Here is a 20,574-nt window from a genome sequence, read left to right on the forward strand (position 1 = left end):
GTGAATTTATAGGCTTGAAAATCAAATTTATTCTGTTGTCATCACTGCAGCGTGGCTGGGTACAAGGCTTTGCCTGTTCACACACCTGAACCAACCAGCCATGGAGTCCCTGAGTGAGCTGGGAACTTCCCGGCTCCATCTGCTTAGGTGGTACAACAGCTGGACTGCAACAGATGTTGGGCACCGAGATGTTCAGTATTGAGACATTTGTAAACAGTCAATAGGAACAGTCCCTGCAGAAATGGTCGCATAGGACAGTCTTCTGCATGTGGTTAAGACCTGTAAGTGCTGGAGGACCCCTGCAATGGAGACTCCTTCTTCATTCTGACAGTGACTGAGGGATTTGATCCCCTACATCAGCATTACCCCATGCCAAGATCCCAATAAACTAGGATTTTTTTAACCAATACACTATGTGTGAGCACCTGTGCAACACAGACACGGCAGCAGCCATACACTGCGTGTGATTGCAAGGTGCCTCCTGCCTCCTCCAGCTCCCTGTGCCCCTGGAGGCATTGATGGTATATGAATGACCATGACCAAGGCTTGCCATGCATCAGCAATGGCTGGCTTTCCTCCCAGAGGGTGGTCTGCAGTGGGGCTGAAGGGGACACCACTGCTCCCCTGTGCCTTGCTGATGAGCCTGAGCTGGAAGAAGGCAAACAATGCCAGGTTTGTGGCTCAGAGAGGCAGAGCAGACACAAGCAGTGTGCAAAGCACTGCGAGCAGGTCTTGCAGCTGGGTAAAACCCAGTGCTGATGAATGCCCAACGCCCACAGGGAAGCATCCTCAGTCACAGCCCCCCCCCAGACGCCTGCAGGCACCCTTGGCAGACCATGTCCTCTCACCTGCCACCTCAAAACTGAGATGTTGGATGCGTCACAGCCTTGCTGGGGACCGGCCTTGCAAACAGCTTTGCCAGCCCATGCCTGATGCATTTCGCACCAGCACTGTGGCTGCCTGCAGGCATTTTCAGACTGCTCAAACTGTGGTCATCACCACTGCCTTGCTGGAGCACCCTAGGACTGCTGCACAGCCTCTGGGGAGCCCTGCCCTGGAGAAATGTTGACATGAAGGCAATAATAAAGTCAGGAGGATGCATGCAGTAAAGCTGCAGGCTTAGCGGGACGCCCTGTCACTGACCTGGCTGTGCTTTGGGGTGAGAGCAGAGTCCCGTGGTCCTTCTGCCACCCTCTTTCCTATTTCCCAGGTTCCTCTAAAGCAGGTAAAAGGCTGCACAGACCAAAGAACACCACAGCAGAGGGCTGGCGTAAAGGCATTCTGCTTAGAAAGGCTGTAAGGGAACTGAAAAAGCTGGAAAAATTCCAGGGAGGCACAGAGAAGGAAACAGCAGCATTGCTCCAGGAGCAGAAGATGGACCCAAGGGAGAAAAACGTGAAAAGCAAATCACAGGCCAGTCTGCAACTAGGTGGGCTAAAACACAGAGCAGGTGGAAAACTTGCTGAAGCCAAGGATGCTGTTAACAAATCTCTCCCACAGCATTCATTGCAGGAAAACCAGGGGAGCAGCAGGAGGTGGCAGCTCCACCAGCCCACTCCTTTCTTTAGGATGCTCAGATCTGAGGCAGGGTGCCAGCACAGGGCATGCAGCACCATCTGGGGTTAATTTGCGACTGGACAGCTTGAGGACCAAGCTTCAGATTCAGTCATGGAGCTCAGTTTCTTGGAAATCATTCATTTTGGCTGGGAGGGCTGACTCAGGCAGCACTGGCACTGCCCATTACAGTAAGTCACAAAGTCCAGTAGGCTGGTGTTTGGGGCTGGATTTGCTGGATGACTGCTTTCCAGTAAATGCCATACACTTCCCTAGGGAGAGTTTTGAGGCTGGATGTGCTGCAGCTACCAGCGCTGTGCTGCCGGTATGGAGCAGCCCTCACCACCCACCAGGATTATGGACACAGCTGAGATGCCACGCCTGCCTGCCCAAGGGCTGCCTCGGAGTTGGGGGGACTCCCAGGCAGCTTTTTTGGGTGCAGAATGGCCCCCTAGCTTACCATCCCATCATGCTCACCCGGCATCAAGGAGGGAAGAGCCAACGCTGGCCCATGCTTTGTGTCAGAGGGTCACTTTGGGGATGCACCATCCCGTTTGGGCTGGAAAAGGGGATTTTTCAGAGCCAGTCTCTTCCTGGAATAACCGGACGAGAGCTTCACCCTGCACCTGCCCAGCTTCCCCAGGACATAACCACAGACTGCACAAGGTTGGGTTTAAAGGAAAAAAATTTAAATTTATTTGGTTTTTGGGGACATCTTCCCCCAGAGCTGATAACAACCCTGATGCTTGTACACACTGATGCTGCCAAGGGGTTTCCCGGTCTCCCAAGCCCAGCTGAAGTGAGAGGGTTCTTCCCCCTCCTTTCAGCCCATTGGAATGAAGTTGTTGTGGCCGGTCCTGGGGGGAAGGAGAAGCCTATCGGTGCCTGGCCGGCAGAGGGGCAGGGGTCCCAGCTGGGCTGGGTGTCCCTTGGCTCACCTGGTGGCTTTCCAGTCACTGAGCAGGGAGGTGACCTTCTCCTGCAGCAACCAGGAGGTCTGCAGGACCTCCTCCTCACTGTCCCCAGCAAAGCACTGGCTCACGAAGACAGGTGTGGAGTCCGGGGGAGCAGTAGCTGTTAGCATCCCAGGAGGACCCCAGCTGCTTTTGGGGCTTCATGAGCACCAGCGGGTTTAATGCTCACAGAGCCCGGGTGGGTCCCGATGTTTGCAGGGAAATGCTCTGTGGCAGAGGTGCTGCCAAAGCAACTCTTGATGCTGCCTAGCCCAAACAGTGTTTCTGGAGGCATCCTGCTGCCTGCAGCCACTGTCCAGGGTGGGAAGAGATCAGGGAAGGACGGACTGGGTACAGGAGAGGGGACAGAGGGATTGGGGTGGGTGCTGGCACCTGCCTGAGCTCCGCTCCCCGTCCCACTATCCCATCCAGACACAGCTGCCGCTGCAGCTACAAACCAGAAAACTTCTTCCAGTTGACGCTGAAGCCAAAGGTGCACTGCCCATGCTCGTCCAAGTGCTGGGAGCTGACAAGGTGGGACGGCTCAGTGGGTTTCTGGGCGCTCGATACGGTGGTGTGGTAGTCACCAGAGAAGTTGCCCTGGCTGTCAGCCGCGGATGCGTGCATCCTGGAGCCCAGCTCGTTCTCCCACCAACCAGTCATGTCGTACTGTGGGGGGAAAAGCAGACATGTCCTCAGGGGCTGCCTGCACACAGACCCTACCCCTGCCCCCGAGGCTGAGCCCCCTACCCACACCCCCCCAGTGCCCATGGGGTGCCAGCATTCACCTTACCATTCCTTGTGCGGTGTTCCTGCTCACAGCCTGGCCACCACTCAGTGTTGGTTGCCTTTGCCTCCTTCGTGCCAGCCATTTCTCTCCTGGGCATCTTGGCTGCCTGGCAGAGGAGCTTAGAAAAGAAAGAAAACACAGGGGCAAGCCGTGGGCAGTGGCACAGCAGGGTGTCTCTTGAGCCTATGAGTGCTCGGACACTTGTTTTTAAGAGCGATGATTTCTAAAGTTGCTGCCACCTCAGCCATGTCAGGAGGCCCAAAAGCTGGAGTAAGCTGAGCAGAATAGGAGAGGAAGAGGAAAGGGTAAAGGCAGGAGCCCCATACAGGCAGGAATACAGGCAGGACCCCCACTCCAGCCCTGCCAGGTGAGCTGTGCGACCCCAGGACACGTCTGCCTGTGCCTGTGGGGACGTGTGCTGCCTTGGCACCAGTGCATGGCACCAGTGGGGAGCCCACTGGGATGGGCAGAGCCCTCAGGCTCATGGTGGGCTCCTGCACAGCCAAGGAAGCAGCACAGCCAGAGCCCTGCAGCAGCCCACCTGCAAGGCTCCAGCTCCAGCTCCAAGCACTGCCTGTCCTCTCCCACACTGCACCTCCCCGGGCAGGGACAAGCCACCGCCCTGGGGCAGGGTCCCCAGGTTACCCCTGCCCCAGTTCCCCTGCATGTCCCTGGGAGTTGGGATCCCCACATGCATGCCCCCTGCACCAGGGAAGGGATGCCCATGCACATCCCTCCCGGGGCCACGGACAACCCCAGAGCATCCCCCCACCCTCAGAGCAACCCCCTTGGCAGGAGCTCCCATCAGTGTCCCCCCTGGAGCTGGGGGTCCTCCTGCTGCTGAGGATTCCCTCTGCGGATGGATCTTCCATGAGTGTCCCTCCCCCGAGCCTGGGACCCCCATGGATGCTCCCATGCAGCCTCCCCCAGGGCTGAGCTTCCCACGCTGGGGATGGGGACTGGAAGAAGGGTGGGCATGGAACAGGGACAGAGATGGGAATGTAGGAATTGTTTCCTAGGGCTGCCCACTGACATGGCCCAGCCTGGGGGTCCCTGGCTGAGGGCTGTGCCTGGGCTTCACCCCTGCCCTGCAGGAGCCCCTGCACCCCAAACTGCCCCCTGGTCACTGCAGGGGATGGACAGAAGGACGGGGAGCCGCAAGGGCAGGGCAAGGGTATGTGTGCGGGGATGGCTGGTGATCTGCAGTGGCTCCAGGGATTTAGCAGAGGAAGGAAGTGAACCTGCCCCAAGAGCAGTAGGAAAACCTCAGGGCACCGCGGGCCAGAGGTGGACAGCCCTGGTCATATGTACGGGGCAAGATCAAAAGGCGTGCAGATGTTCGGGCAGGATCAGGCCAGGGTGGGCTGTTGCTGCAGGCAAGCAGGACGGCTGCTGAAGCATCAAGGACAGGGCTGTATGGGAAGCGGGGCCGGGATGTTTGGGACAGCTGAGAAGCAGGGTGGGGCGGTGGCAGTGACACTGCCAGTGATGGCTTCCTATGGTTTTGCTTTCTGTTTCTGTTCCCCTGTTCAGCAAGCAGGCTGCTTACACCACCTCCTATGTCATGGGCTGCCTTCTTGGGACACTGCAAGAGACAGGGAACTTGCAGCTGTGGGGATGATGGAGGTTCAGAAGTGAAGTCTTACTCCCCGGTCCCACATGGCTCTTGGTGACCCTGCGTCCCTCTGTGGGCTCCCCCCACCAGGGCTCTCAACCTCATCCTCCCTCTCCCACTGGGGTCCCGAGGCTTTAACCTCACAGACAGTTTGGAGAAGCATTTGGGGACCTGCTCGCAGTGCTGGTGACAGCCACAGCAGGTGTTTGGGGAGGGTGGGTGCAAGAACGAGCCCAGCGTGGTCAGGGCAGTGCCAAGGATGCCAGTGCGCAATGTGGCTGAACTGAGGACCTGCATGTGGAAGGCAGAGGTGAGGATGAGGGTGCAGGGGTGAGGATGAGGATGCAGTGGTGAGGATGAGGATGCAGGCATAAAGACGAGTATGCAGGGGTGAGGATGAGGATGTGGGGGGTGAGGATCAGCATGCAGGTGTAAGGATGAGGATGCAGGGGTGGCTTTTGATCAAAAGCTGGACCACCAGGCACGTCAGCCAGTTGGGCTTGGTCAGTACAGGCATACCCTGGACAGGCTCTGGTCTGTGCACTCACCAGGAGCTGGGGATGCTGAGAGCAGTCCCAGAGCCCAGCAGGGAAGGAGGGAGAGGAGCAGAGGCTGAGGAAGGCTGGCGAAAGGCGGGCACACTGTGAGAGGAAGAGGATGGTGGACAGGCCCTGACACTTTCCCAGGGTACAGTGTGCTTGCTGCCCCAAAGTCCCTGCCCCATCTGACAGTCTCTTCCCCCAGCACCTCTGCAGCCCCCAGGCAGCATGGTCCTTCGAGCCCTTCATGCCTCTCCCTGCCCACACAACTTCTCCCCAGGGTGCTCAGGCGCACCTCAATTAGGAGCTGCATGTTATGGATTAGGGAACTTGAGTTCCATTCACTCATAAACTTCATGAGTTGCTGAAGTGATGAATTAGTGAGTTCATGTGTTAGATGGGTCCGTGCAAAGGGCATTGGGTCCTTGTTTGACATGTTTGCTTGCTTGTTTTCCTAATGAGCTGATAAAATAAAGTTTAACATACAGGCGATGTCGTCCTGTGAATCTGAGCACCCGAAAGGGGTGTTTTTCTGTTCCACCTTCCGGCTGATCAGGTGACAGCCAGTTACTGGGAAATACATGCATATGTACATATATACAGCAGGGATCCCTCCAGTATCTCGCCTTAGCCACCCAGTCTGCCTGGTAGCTGCCCCTGGAGCCCCAGGTCCCTCCAGTATCCAGCCTGGACTTTGGACCACCCCAACACCGCAAGCTCCCAGCTCGTGACCATGGTCCCCTCTGTGGGGGCTGGCACCCAGCCCTGCCCCGTATGTGCTCCCAGGACCGAGCCCCCCCCCCCCCGAGCAGTAGCTGGAAATGGAGTTTAATGGGAACACAGGGCAGACTGGAGTGCAGAGATGCAAGAGCAGGCCAGGCGAGCTTGCTGACTTGCCTGCATGCAGCCTTCACTCTGCTGCTCCACACCAGGGATGCTGCCTGTGGCCACCCACCACAGAGCCCCTGCAGATACCCCAAGGGGGTGCACAGGCAAGAAGGCACCTGCTGAGGCCCGAAGCTATGGTCATGAAGTGGGATTACCCAGCTGCTGTCCTCCCCTTGTCCCCCAGCCCTGTCCCTCCCAGCCCCCCCAAACACTGCCCTGCCCTCCCCCAGCCACCCCCCACCCCCCTCTGCCCATGGCCACAGAGTGGCTTCTTGCACCCCAGGGACACATGGGGCACGGCTCTCTGCCAGGCAGAGAAAGGTTTATTCGGCACCATGTGTGGGGGCAGCAAGCTTTGAGAAGGGGAGGCCCCACCAGCAGGCTCCTGGGAGGCACTGGGAGGCACTGGGAGGAAGCAGGGCAAGGTGAGGGTGTGTTTCCTGGCCAGAATCCTGGGACCAGGCGGGATGCCAGCCAGGTACCGGGGCAGCACACAGCCCCGGGGATGCAGGTGAGACAGCAGGGTGCAGGCAGCTCCACTCCCCATCCCCATCACTTGATGCGGGTGAAGATGGAGGTGCCGACTCTGCAGGGAAACCATGTCAGCAGGAGGGGAAGGAGGGATGCGGGGTAGGAGGGCAGGAGCAGGGCTTACCTGGTGGCTTTCCAGGCGTCCCTGCGGGATGGGACCTCTTCCCACAAAAGCCATGTGGTTTCCAGTGTCTCCTTCCCACGGCGGTCCACAAAGCACTGGCCCACAAAGGCGGTGGTGGAGTCTGGCGGGGTTCAAGTGGGGCAGAGGGGGCTCAGACCCCATGCCTCCAGACAGGGGAACCTGGGCCACCTGATCCTGGCAGACAGGCAGACAGACACCCCCCGCCACATGCCCTGGACAGACAGATGGACCTCCCTGCCACCCGTCCCAGACAGACAGCCCTCCCCGACCACGTCCCATGGCAGGACCAAGTGCATGTGGCCAGTCTGTGGCCACAGCCAGTGTTTCCCTGCGTGCCCCAGAGGGTACGGGGGACCAGCCGGGGTGGCACCCCACTTCCAGCATGGGCAGGGGATCGCTGGCTGCCCCGGGATGCCGCGCCAGGTACCGCTGTACCTGCGAACTGCCACTGCACGGTGAAGCCGAAGGTGGGCTGCCCCTTGGCACTGGGGTGCTGCTGGGCCCCTTGCAGGGGTGACACCAGGATCTGCTTGTTGGTGGCCGCCACAGCGGTGTGGTAGGAGCCCGAGAAGGTCCCAGCTGCGTCCAGAGCTGAGAGGGTCATGTTGGAGCCTAGCTCGTTCCTCCACAGGCCCTGCAGGTTGCACTGGGGACCGGGGGTGTGGAATGACTGCTGGAGGTGACTTATCGATATGGCCACCTCTTAAGAGAAGGTAAACCTCCAGTGCGGAATATGGTGGATACGCAATGAATCGGTTCCGTAATAATTCCCTAAGCAATATAACCTGCAACCTTAGATGTTAGCAATGCCAGAGGAGCTCAGTGTGCTGACTCTGAGAGAAACAACATGGAGGGTGGAGCGGCGTGGAAGCACCGCGGCCAGGCTCTATGACATCACCGCAGGGATGGGAACTGGATGGTACTATGGAACTGATAAACGGCATAGTTGTTAACCCTGAGCCAGCCCTGGACCTGCAGTTAATCATTTTCTGTCAAAATCATGTCCTCTGGGTGAACTTTGCTCATTATAATCTTATTATAATACCAAAACACACCTCCATCCCAAAGGCTACCCGCCTCCAAGGTGTGACCACTCCTCACTGAGCGTGCGCTCTGAATTTTGTCTAGCATGTACCTTTAAAAGTAAAGCGAGGAGATTTTATACCAATCATAGTAAAGGTTTGTATGAATAGAGTCACTCAAGCTCCACCTAAAAGTAGGAAAACAGTATAAAAGGCCTTAATAAAGGGGAGCTGTTAGGGAAGATATTATCATGGACAAATTGGAAGGACATCGCTGACTTCTGGGATCCATTGATGGTCTGAGCCTCTCTTCCCCTCCACAGGGACACCTATTGGGTGAGATTCAAACACTGGACTACACTGAGTGCTTTCCCGGGAAACTTAGAAATCTTTAGAGCTCTTTTCTTCCATACTTTAGTGTGCTTGTAGCTGACTGTATCATTATTTGCGCGTGCTTTGCAGACTGTGTATTTATCACCAGCAATCCAAAAAAACCTGTACTCCTATTGCTTTAATAAACTGTACTATTCATTAAAATCTAGCTGTGATAGTTCGTTGAATGTGACTACACTTCTAAAGTCTGGCCGTTCTAGTTTGTTGAACATGACTAAGTAGAAAGTACAGTGTGTTATTAGTGCATCCGTAATCATTATAGTTCAATATATATCGAACTTGACTGGACTTAGGGCATTGAATTGGGCATCACTCAGAATCTAAGCCTAGTTGTCCCCAGCCCCTCTGATATCTGAGGATAAGCTTGAACACAAGGGGGTTTATTTTCTGCCAAATGTCTTTAACCTTTAATGCAACAGGGGCTCATGAGGGTGCCTTGGGCAGCGCCGAGCCACAGCCCCCCCCTCTAGCTTGCCTGGGCAGTTGCATGCATGCCCCATGTGTCTGGGGCTGGCACGGCCCCTCTGCACAGTAGCTGGGACCGGTGGCATGGGCGCCGTCTGGGCCAGTACCTCTCCCTCCCGTTGCAGGGCAGGGCAGTGCAGAACTGGGGGTGCTGGATACCTCCCCTACCCCCCCATAAGAGGGGTAGTTGACCAACACTGGCCCCAGAGTCAGCACAGCCAGAGCTGGCAGCCCCCTCGGTCACGCACGCTGCACCCTGGGATGGCACGGCATGGCATAGTACAGCACAGCAGGGCACAGCAGGGCAAGAGCGAGCGGCCCCCCAACACAAACACTGTGTGCTGGGATGGCACAGCGTGGCATGGCACAGTGGAAGCATGCAACCCCCTCAGCCGTGCACACTGTGCCCCAGGGGTGGCACGGCATGGCACTGCACGGCACGGCATGGCACAGCACAGCAGGGCACCGCAGAGCATGGCACAACACACTGTGGCAAAGCGCAGTGCGGCACCATGGCACCAGACAGCACAGCAGGGCACAGCAAGAGCAGGCAGCCCCTTGACCGTTCACGCTGCACCCCAGGGTTGGCACGGCACAGCATGGCACAGCCAGGACATGCAGCCCCTTGCCCAGTCACCCTGCACCCTGGGGACAGCATGGCACGGCGCGGCATGGCACGGCAGGAGCGGGCAGCCCCCAGCCGGGCGCTGGGCCCGGGGTTGCCCTTACCTTCCTGGCAGCAGTGGCACAGGGGCTGAGCAGGGCCAGGGCGAGCAGGAGGCAGCCGCCGAAGCTTCCCATGGCGGCAGCGGCGGTGGCCGTGTGCGGTGCCCGGGCTCTGCCTGCGCTGCTGCCCCGTGCCCGCTCGGCCCCTTTTATGGTGGACGGGGCCGCGGCCAGGCAGTGGCCGCCCATGCTGGGCCTCCTGCCAAGGGTCACCCTGGTGGGAGACGGGCCACTAGCCACCACGCCAGACTGAGTGGGGTCCTGCTCCCCCCGGCAAGGCGGAGGTCCCGAGGGAGCACGGTGGGGCGGCTGGGGCTGCGACGGAGGAGCCCAGGCCATGGCAGTGGTCACGGCAGGGGACAGGCACCGGGCCTCGGGGATGGTGCCTGGAGAGGCCATGGGATTCCGTGGGGGGGGGGACAGGGGAACATGGGCACTGAGCCACGACACGACAGGAGACGGGTGGGTGTTTGCAGCAAAGCTTTATTGGGTGTAGCAGGCGGCGGAGCAGAAGGAGCGGGTTGCAGACCCAGCACTGTCGCTGGCCTGGGAACCCCCTTGCTGCCACTTACACTCCTGCCGGGAGTGCAGGCGGATGAAGACGTTGGTGCCGACCCTGTGGGGACACAAAGGGAGGAGATGTAAGGGTGAGAAATGCAGCCTTGCCGTGCCAAACGCCTGCCCGTCCCCGCCTCCCCCCTGCCAGCATTTGCACCACGGAGGGACCCGTGGGGCGGCCGTGCACAAGCACCCCATCCTCAACCACCCCCGCACGGGCAGCAGCTCTGCCGGACGCTGAGCACCACGGGGTGGGAGAGCCCCGACCCCGCTGGGGATGCTCAGGGGATCTGTGCAGGGCAGTGACGGGGGGGCTCACCTGGTGGCCTTCCAATCATTCTTGATGTCGTCCACCTGTGACCGCAGGAGCCACATCGTCTTCAAAACCTCATTTCCCTCATCATCCACAAAGCACTGGCCGGTGAAGACGGTGACAGAGTCTGCAGGGATGGGGTAGGAGATGGAGGGGAGGGTGGTCATGTTACCAAAAAAGCCAGTCAGTGCTGACCCATAGCCCTGCAGCTTGCCCCAGCACAGGGGGACGGTAGACCTGGGCTGTCCCTGCCCTCTGGGGACAGCGGTGATGGGGAAAGCAGGCAGAAGGCAACAAGGGGCTTGGGGTCTCGTCTGGAGATGGGCAGACAGCAGCGGGCTTCAGCCCCCAGCACATCCTCTGCACCCTGGTACTGTGAGGTGACACCAGCCAAGGAGCTCCAGGGTCAAGGATGGGGGGCATGAGGGACACCACAGGGGATGGGAGAGCATTTGGGACAACACAGGGGAAGGCAGGGGATCATCAAGGACACTGCAGGGAAGGGCAGAAGAACATCAAGTACATCACAGGGAGGACAGGGGAGATCTGGGGACATCACAGTGGAGGGCAGGGGAGCTCTGGGGACACTGCAGGGAGGCTGGGAAAGGAGAAGTACCTGAAAAGCTCCAGTTGACAGTGAAGCCAAAGGTGGGATGGCTGTTCTGGTTCGTGCGGTGCTGGGACCCCTGGAGTGGTGACACCTGGATCTCGTTCATGGTGGCTGTCACGGCCGTGTGGTAGAAGCCGCTGAATTCGCCTTTTCCGTTCACGGCCATGATGGTCATGTTGGAGCCCAGTTCATTCATCCAGCGTCCAGTCAGCACGCACTAGAGCAGAGGGGACTCAGAGTTGGTGCTGCAGCACAGCCCGGGTGCAGGCAGAGTGGCCGGAGTAGGCAACCCTCCCCACCCTGCCCCGTGGATCCCAGCCCTAGCTTACCTTTTTTGCAGAGTGTCCAGGAGCCACCAGCACCATGCTGAGTATCAGGAGGAATGGAGTCACTTGCACCATCTCGGTAGCAGGCAGAGAGCAGGTGTGCACAGGGATGCGCTCCTTGCAGGGCTCTGCTGATGCGCCTGGTCTCTCGCCTTTTTATTGCTGCCAGGTCTGTGGGTGGCAGCTCTGGCCAGGGCATTATGCAATCTGGGTGTTTCCAAAATTGCAGTTCCCAGCTGTATGAGAGGTGGCTGCAGGCAGATTTTCCCAGAAGTACCAGCTGAAACTGCCCCTCCTTGCTTACACTTCCCTAGCACCTCCAGCGGAGGCCCTGGCTCCTTCAGATCTGTGACTGCCGGGAAGGATGCTTAGCTAGGGAAAACCCCTCTTGGGCTCTGTTTTCCCTTCTGCCAACTGTTTGCCACCCCAGGCACAGCACCCACTGCTTTGCCTGGGGTACCTAGAGGTGCCAAGGAGCCTTAACCCCAATGCACCCCAGGATCAGCCGCAGCGCATGGCCTCACCCTGCTCCTCCTCACCAGGCATCTTCACGCAAACCCACCCAGCACTGGGCTCCTTTTGGGGCTTTGCTTTATCCCCCTGCTAGTACTGAAGCAGCCACAGATCAGGCTACAAAGCAGCCGGTCTCCTCGCCCGGGGCTGGCATGAAGGTTTGCTGCTGTTATTACAAGCTGGCTTTTGTTGGAAGGAAATTATTTTGTTTATGAAAAACAAACATTCCCCGAATATCTTGGACATCACATTTTAATGCTGACAAGTATTGTATATATGCAGGGATTCTTAAATAACTTTAAGTACATATTTATTTAATTCCCCTTATGTTATAGTTGTTGCTGGCTGGGGAGGCTGAAGTGGCCTGGTTCACACCAGATTTTCTCACTCATTCCTCAGTGATTTTCAAGGCAGTCTCCTAAAATACGTGAGTTTTAATTCCCCCAGTCATCATAGCAAGAGTTGATGGAGTCCTATTCACCAGAAAATGCTCATTTTCTTAAAATGGAGACAGGGCAACTCTTTGCAACACCTCAGAAATACTTCCTGTCCTGGTTTCAGCTGGGATAGAGTTAACTGTCTTCCTAGTAGCTGGTACAGTGCTATGTTTTGAGTTCAGAGCGAAGAATGTTGATAACACTGATGTTTTCAGTTGTTGCTCAGTAGTGTTTAGACTAATGTCAAGGATTTTTCAGCTTCTCATGCCCAGCCAGTGAGAAAGCTGGAGGGGCACAAGAAGTTGGCACAGGACACAGCCAGGGCACCTGACCCAAACTGGCCAACGGTGTATTCCATACCATGTGACGTCCCATCCAGTACAGAAACGGGGAAGTGGGGGGCAGGGATTCGCCGCTCGGGGGACTGGCGGGGTGTCGGTCGGCGGGTGGTGAGCAATTGCACTGCGTATCATTTGTACATTCCAATCCTTTCATTATTGCTGTTGTCATTTTATTAGTGTTATCATTATCATTATTAGTTTCTTCTTTTCTGTTCTATTAAACCGTTCTTATCTCAACCCACGGGTTTTGCTTCTTCTCCCGATTTTCTCCCCCATCCCACTGGGTGGGGGGGAGTGAGTGAGCGGCTGCGTGGTGTTTAGTTGCTGGCTGGGGTTAAACCACGACAGTCCTTTTTGGCGCCCAACGTGGGGCACGAAGGGTTGAGATAACGACAAACCTGACCAGAGCTTGTTAAAACAAATTTGTTATAAGCATTCATTATATCGGTCTAATAGTTGCTGGTCATTATGTTGATTTATGTGTTCTTAGAGTTGTTGCTCTGGTTTTTAAAGTTCTGTTATGTATCACCTCGCTTGCTGTATGTAGTCCCTCTTCTGCTGCTTATCATCCGTGGGAGGTGGATTAAGGTTTTCGCTTTGATGTATTGTATAACACTGGTTTATGGTATGATAAAGTCGTCGGCTGTGGGATTAATCCGGTACTTGCACCCAGCATTGTCACCTTTATACTGTGGAAGCCATCTGTGGGAAACTATTAATAATTATACCATTTACCTTTCCTCCTTGGAAAACCAGTCTATGGGTGGGATACCTTTCTTCCCCTCTCCTTTCTCCCTCAGTCCAGTTACAATGGTGTTTGAGAATTTTGAAAAATTTGAATACTCTTGGGATGTTGGGACCAGCACGGTCCTAGCCCTACTGCTAGGAATTAGCATGCTTCTGAACGTGGTTCAGCTCTCATTTAAGGTTAAACAACTATTTAAGAAAATCACCCAGAGATCTGCCCCAAGGCTGGATAATTATGAGTGGCAGGGTGTGTGGGGTAGTATGGGCAAGTACCTAGAAAAGTGGGCACCTCCAGTGTTTTGGAAATTCACCCCTGAACAAGTGCAGAATCCAGAAGAACTAGTAAAATATTTGGAAAAGGTATGCTGTCACCCCGGCAGCTCCAGAGAGATACAAATTACTGCAACGTGCTGGGGCCTGGCCCATGCCTATCGAGCCCTGTTCGACACCACTCAGTACCCTCAAGGGGAAGAGAAGGTCTCTGGACCTAACAACAAAACGATGAGCACTGTGGCTATCCAAACCTCAGTGACAGGCACTGCAGCCCCTCCAGCCTCGGCAATGAGCACGGCAGCTACCCAAACCTCGGCAACGGGCACTGAGGTCCCTCCAGCCCCAGCAACGAGCACAGCAGCTACCCAAACCTTGGCAACAGACACTGCGGTTATCCAAGACCTGGCGAGCGGTACTGCAACTGAACCAGTGGACCAACCTGCACCAGTATCAGTTGCCCCCGTACAGAAAAAGAAATATACAAAAAAATCAGTTCGCTTAGCGAAGGATGAAGGCGAACCAGGGTCATCACGGGAACAGGAGGAAGAGGCAGAACCAGAGGTAATAACCCGGTCCCTATCCTTGAGTGAGCTGCGGGATATGCGAAAAGATTTTGGCCGCCGTATAGGTGAGCATATTATCACCTGGCTCCTCCGATGCTGGGACAATGGGGCTAATAGCTTGGAATTAGAAGGTAGGGAAGCCAAGCAGCTGGGATCGCTTGCCAGGGAAGGTGGCATTGACAAGGCAATTGGAAAAGGGACACAAGCCATCAGCCTCTGGAGGCGACTCCTGTCAAGTGTGAAGGAAAGGTACCCCTTTAAGGAAGATGTTATATGTCAATCAAGCAAGTGGACAACCATGGAAAAAGGTATCCAATATCTGAGGGAATTAGCTGTGCTAGAGACAATTCATCATGATCCGGACAACCCACAATTACCCAAAGATCCAGACGAAGTCCAATGCACACGACCCATGTGGCGGAAGTTTGTACGGAGCGCACCATCGTCCTATGCCAACTCACTGGCAATAATGACCTGGAAAGACGAAGAGGCACCGACAGTGGATGAAGTGGCTCGCCAACTCCGTCAATACGAAGAGAATCTCTCCTCCTCCCTACAAGCCTGCATTTCGGCTGTGGAGAAGCTGTCCGAGGATTTCCAGCAATTCAAAGAGGAGATGTCCTGTTGCCCACCTGTAAGGACCAATGTCTCAGCTATTAGGAGTGAGCGCTCCTCTGCCCAAGAGAAAGAATATAGAAGGTACACACCGCGAGGTGCCCTGTGGTTTTACTTATGTGATCATGGAGAGGACATGAGGAAATGGGATGGAAAACCTACCTCGGTCCTAAATGCACGGGTACGTGAGCTGCGAGGAAAAAACACCACAAAAGGGGATTCTACCAGGAAAAATGCCGCTCCGGTTTCCAAACAGAGTAGAAGGGCTGATCTTATTTCTGATCCTCTTGAAGGGACTTCTGAGCCAATTTTACGAGAAGTGAATACTGGATACTCTGACCAGAATTAGAGGGGCCCTGCCTCCAGCCAGGTGGAGGAAAGGGATAACCGGGTCTATTGGACTGTGTGGATTCGATGGCCTGGCACGTTAGACCCACAGGAGTATAAGGCACTAGTAGACACCGGCGCACAGTGTACTTTAATGCCATCAAGTTATGAAGGGGCAGAACCCATTTCTATTTCTGGTGTGACAGGGGGATCCCAAGAGTTAACTGTATTGGAAGCTGAAGTAAGCCTAACTGGGAATGAATGGCAGAAACACCCCATTGTGACTGGTCCAGAGGCTCCGTGCATCCTTGGCATAGACTATCTCAGGAGAGGGTATTTTAAGGACCCAAAGGGGTATCGATGGGCTTTTGGTATAGCTGCCTTGGAGACGGAGGGCACGGAACAGCTGTCTACCCTGCCTGGTCTCTCTCAAGACCCTTCGATTGTGGGGTTGCTGAGGGTTGAAGAACAACAAGTACCAATTGCTACCACGACGGTGCACCGGCGGCAATATCGCACCAACCGAGACTCTCTGATTCCCATCCACAAGTTGATTCGCCAACTGGAGAGCCAAGGAGTGATCAGCAAAACTCGCTCACCTTTTAATAGTCCCATATGGCCCGTGCGAAAGTCTAATGGGGAGTGGAGACTAACAGTTGACTATCGCGGCCTGAATGAAGTTACGCCACCGCTGAGTGCTGCCGTTCCAGATATGCTAGAACTTCAATACGAACTAGAGTCAAAGGCAGCCAAGTGGTATGCTACAATTGACATTGCTAATGCGTTTTTCTCAATCCCTCTGGCAGCAGAGTGTCGTCCACAATTTGCCTTTACTTGGAGGGGTGTCCAGTACACTTGGAATCGACTGCCCCAGGGGTGGAAACACAGCCCCACCATTTGCCATGGACTAATCCAGACTGCACTGGAAAAAGGTGAAGCTCCGGAACACCTGCAATACATTGATGACATCATCGTATGGGGCAACACGGCAGAAGAAGTCTTTGAGAAAGGGAAGAAAATAATCCAAATCCTTCTGAAAGCCGGTTTTGCCATAAAAGAAGGTAAGGTCAAGGGACCTGCACGGGAGATCCAGTTTTTAGGAATAAAATGGCAAGATGGGCGTCGTCAGATCCCAATGGATGTGATTAACAAAATAGCAGCTATGTCTCCACCAACTAATAAAAAGGAAACACAGGCCTTCTTAGGTGTCGTGGGGTTTTGGAGAATGCATATTCCAAATTACAGTCTGATTGTAAGCCCTCTCTATCAAGTGACCCGAAAGAAGAATGATTTTCAATGGGGCCCTGAGCAACAACAAGCCTTTGAACAAATTAAACGGGAGATTGTTCACGCAGTAGCCCTTGGACCAGTCCGGACAGGACAAGATGTTAAAAATGTGCTCTATACTGCAGCTGGGGAGAATGGCCCTACCTGGAGCCTCTGGCAGAAAGCACCTGGGGAGACCCGAGGCCGACCCCTGGGGTTTTGGAGTCGGGGATACAGAGGATCCGAGGCTCGCTATACTCCAACTGAAAAGGAGATATTGGCAGCATATGAAGGAGTTCAAGCTGCCTCAGAAGTTGTTGGTACTGAAACACAGCTCCTCTTAGCACCCCGACTGCCAGTGCTGGGCTGGATGTTCAAAGGGAGGGTCTCCTCTACACATCACGCGACTGATGCCACGTGGAGTAAGTGGATTGCACTGATCACACAACGGGCTCGCATAGGAAACCCCAGTCGCCCAGGAATTTTGGAAGTGATCACGGACTGGCCAGAAGGCAAAGATTTTGGAATGTCGCCAGAGGAGGAGGTGGCACGTGCTGAAGAGGCCCCGCTGTATAATAAACTGCCAGAAAATGAGAGGCAATATGCCCTGTTCACTGACGGATCCTGTCGCATCGTGGGAAAGCATCGGAGGTGGAAAGCTGCCGTATGGAGTCCTACACGACAAGTTGCAGAAACTGCTGAAGGAGAAGGTGAATCGAGTCAGTTTGCAGAGGTGAAAGCCATCCAGCTAGCATTAGATATTGCTGAAAGAGAAAAGTGGCCAGTGCTCTATCTCTATACTGACTCATGGATGGTGGCAAATGCCCTGTGGGGGTGGCTACAGCAATGGAAGCAGAGCAACTGGCAGCGCAGAGGTAAACCCATCTGGGCTGCCGCACTGTGGCAAGATATTGCATCCCGGCTAGAGAATCTGGTTGTAAAAGTACGTCACGTAGATGCTCACATACCCAAGAGTCGGGCCACTGAAGAACATCAAAACAACCAACAGGTGGATCAGGCTGCCAAGATTGAAGTGGCTCAGGTGGACCTGGACTGGCAACATAAGGGTGAGCTATTTATGGCTCGGTGGGCCCATGATGCTTCAGGCCATCAGGGAAGAGATGCAACATATAGATGGGCTCGTGACCGAGGGGTGGACTTGACCATGGACACTATTGCACAGGTTATCCATGAATGTGAAACATGTGCTGCAATTAAGCAAGCCAAGCGGTTAAAGCCCCTGTGGTATGGAGGGCGATGGCTGAAATATAAATATGGAGAAGCCTGGCAGATTGACTATATCACACTCCCACAAACTCGCCAAGGCAAGCGCTATGTGCTCACGATGGTGGAAGCAACCACTGGATGGCTGGAAACATATTCTGTGCCCCATGCCACCGCCCGGAACACTATCCTGGGCCTAGAAAAGCAAGTCTTGTGGCGACATGGCACCCCAGAACGAATTGAGTCAGACAACGGGACTCATTTCCGAAACAACCTCATAGACACCTGGGCCAAAGAGCATGGCATTGAGTGGGTGTATCATATCCCCTATCATGCACCAGCCTCTGGGAAAATTGAGCGATACAATGGACTGTTAAAGACTACATTGAGAGCAATGGGGGGTGGAACTTTCAAACATTGGGATACACATTTAGCAAAAGCCACCTGGTTAGTCAACACCAGAGGATCTGCCAATCGGGGTGGCCCTGCCCAGTCGGAATTTTTACATACTGTAGAAGGGGATAAAGTCCCTGTAGTGCACATAAAAAATATGTTAGGGAAGACAGTCTGGGTTACTCCTGCCTCAGGCAAAGGTAAACCCATTCGTGGGATTGCTTTTGCTCAAGGGCCTGGGTGCACTTGGTGGGTGATGCGAAAAGATGGGGAAGTCCGATGTGTGCCTCAAGGGGATTTAATTTTAGGTGAGAACAGCCAGAATTAAACTGTATATTAGTTGCTATATAACCCTGCTACTGTATATTATCCTTACTATAATTATGTGCTATATCCATAGTACTATAGTAAGAATCACTTAGATCAAGCAAGAAAAGAACTGTGATAAAACTGAGCAAAGCGCAGTAGTGATGGAACCAGAACTGACTCCAGCATGCAACAATCCAACGGTGCACACCATCCTCCTGCTGCGCCAAATGTCACCTGCTTGTCACACTGCACTGAAGCCCAATTCTGCTCTACCGACTGAGAGGACTTTGCACCATCCCTCCTGCCCAGAAAGACTGGTATGACAGATGGAGCCCAGAGTCGGAAACTAAATGAACTCAATGAACATTTTATGAACATGACCCATGAACTAAAGGAATGATATCTCTGTGTGTGTATACATATATATATATATCATTGCTCATATGTCTTAAAGGGATGGAAAAGTGATGATTGATCAGGATGTAACTAAAGGTATGGGAACTGTGCATGACGTCAATGGTATAGAATAAGGGGTGGATACTGTCCTGGTTTCAGCTGGGATAGAGTTAACTGTCTTCCTAGTAGCTGGTACAGTGCTATGTTTTGAGTTCAGAGCGAAGAATGTTGATAACACTGATGTTTTCAGTTGTTGCTCAGTAGTGTTTAGACTAATGTCAAGGATTTTTCAGCTTCTCATGCCCAGCCAGTGAGAAAGCTGGAGGGGCACAAGAAGTTGGCACAGGACACAGCCAGGGCACCTGACCCAAACTGGCCAACGGTGTATTCCATACCATGTGACGTCCCATCCAGTACAGAAACGGGGAAGTGGGGGGCAGGGATTCGCCGCTCGGGGGACTGGCGGGGTGTCGGTCGGCGGGTGGTGAGCAATTGCACTGCGTATCATTTGTACATTCCAATCCTTTCATTATTGCTGTTGTCATTTTATTAGTGTTATCATTATCATTATTAGTTTCTTCTTTTCTGTTCTATTAAACCGTTCTTATCTCAACCCACGGGTTTTGCTTCTTCTCCCGATTTTCTCCCCCATCCCACTGGGTGGGGGGGAGTGAGTGAGCGGCTGCGTGGTGTTTAGTTGCTGGCTGGGGTTAAACCACGACACTTCCCAAATTTTGCTTTTCCTTTAATCTCACATTTGAGCCCCAGTTTCTCTCCAACAGTAAAATTCATCGCTACCCAGTCTGGGGAACATTCTGTTTCTTCTGCCAGCATCTCAACAGCCCCCTCTCCTCTCTGCAGGAGCCCCACAGCTGTCTTGCACCCCTGTCCACAAGAGCTGCCCAGCCAGAGAGCTGGCTGCCTATGGGAAAATCCTGCCCCAGTGTTTGCTTCCCTCTGTCTTAGAAATTAACTTCACAACAAGATATGTTTTCCCATGCAGCTGCTATTTGCTTTGGCTGTTTTTTCAGCAGGCAGGTGGTGCCTAGAGCATGACCAAGGTTCCTGATAACGAGCATGGTCAGTCTGGGAATGTTTTAGGGGGCAGGAGGGGCAGCCCTTGCCCTTCACTGTCGCCACCTTGCTATCATCCCCTTGCCATCACCCCCTTGCCATGACCTTGGTTCAGGGAGCTCCTGCAGGGATCCCATGGCCACTGGTGGGCATGGGGATGGGCAACACAAGGTCTGCATGCTGGCACTGCTGCTGATGGCAACCCACAGGTCATTCAGAGACGTAGGTTTTTTTTAGCATCACATAAACAATATTGGTGCTCTCTGCCTGTAATCTTTATTTTTCCAGTATTTAACAATCACTGTCCCAGCAGCATATCTTGGAGGTTTGAGTATCAGCTCAGTGTTCAAGGAGACAGTTTTGTTGACCAGTCTCAGCCAAGTCAAAAATAAAACAAGCAAAGAGCTGGGATATCTCCACAGGGTTTGCGTGTTCCCAAGGGCAGCCCAGTGAAGCAGCTCAGGGCTGGCAATCATTACCAGGGCTAAATCCTGAGATGCCATGCCTGAGCTCTGGTGCAGCAGGGAGTGGGCAAAGGGGAACAGGCAGGCAGGGAACTCCAAAGCATAAAGTGCTGAAGAAGTTAAAACTTGGCAGGGCTGTGGTTTAAAACCATGTATGTCAGGGGTCAAGAAAGGGTTAATGAATAAGAATAAAGGGTTAATGAA

The 20,574-nt window shown here is 54.3% G+C and overlaps 2 protein-coding genes and 1 long non-coding RNA gene across 3 annotated transcripts; 1 reads left to right on the plus strand and 2 right to left on the minus strand.

Annotated features, from left to right (window-relative positions):
* The first annotated feature begins 187 nt into the window (after nucleotides 1-187).
* On the plus strand, nucleotides 188-3,607 carry LOC128137498 (uncharacterized). Its single transcript, XR_008233704.1, has 3 exons — nucleotides 188-1,745; nucleotides 1,831-2,220; nucleotides 2,940-3,607. It is a non-coding gene; the product is annotated as an uncharacterized LOC128137498 (long non-coding RNA).
* Nucleotides 3,608-6,659: 3,052 nt separating this feature from the next.
* Nucleotides 6,660-9,959, minus strand: LOC128137496 (avidin-like). The gene is made up of 4 exons (XM_052778491.1): nucleotides 9,625-9,959; nucleotides 7,451-7,661; nucleotides 6,995-7,115; nucleotides 6,660-6,925 (listed from the first exon to the last, which is right to left on the minus strand). Exons 1-4 carry the CDS (start codon nucleotides 9,808-9,810, stop codon nucleotides 6,892-6,894), a joined length of 552 nt encoding a protein of 183 aa, XP_052634451.1. The 5' UTR covers nucleotides 9,811-9,959; the 3' UTR covers nucleotides 6,660-6,891.
* Nucleotides 9,960-10,087: 128 nt separating this feature from the next.
* Nucleotides 10,088-11,605, minus strand: LOC128136936 (avidin-like). Its single transcript, XM_052777365.1, has 4 exons — nucleotides 11,432-11,605; nucleotides 11,109-11,319; nucleotides 10,499-10,619; nucleotides 10,088-10,237 (listed from the first exon to the last, which is right to left on the minus strand). Exons 1-4 carry the CDS (start codon nucleotides 11,501-11,503, stop codon nucleotides 10,105-10,107), a joined length of 537 nt encoding a protein of 178 aa, XP_052633325.1. The 5' UTR covers nucleotides 11,504-11,605; the 3' UTR covers nucleotides 10,088-10,104.
* Between the last annotated feature and the right edge of the window lie 8,969 nt (nucleotides 11,606-20,574).

The sequence above is a fragment of the Harpia harpyja genome, chromosome Z, assembly GCF_026419915.1.
Source record: "Harpia harpyja isolate bHarHar1 chromosome Z, bHarHar1 primary haplotype, whole genome shotgun sequence".
Taxonomy (NCBI): Eukaryota; Metazoa; Chordata; class Aves; order Accipitriformes; family Accipitridae; genus Harpia; species Harpia harpyja.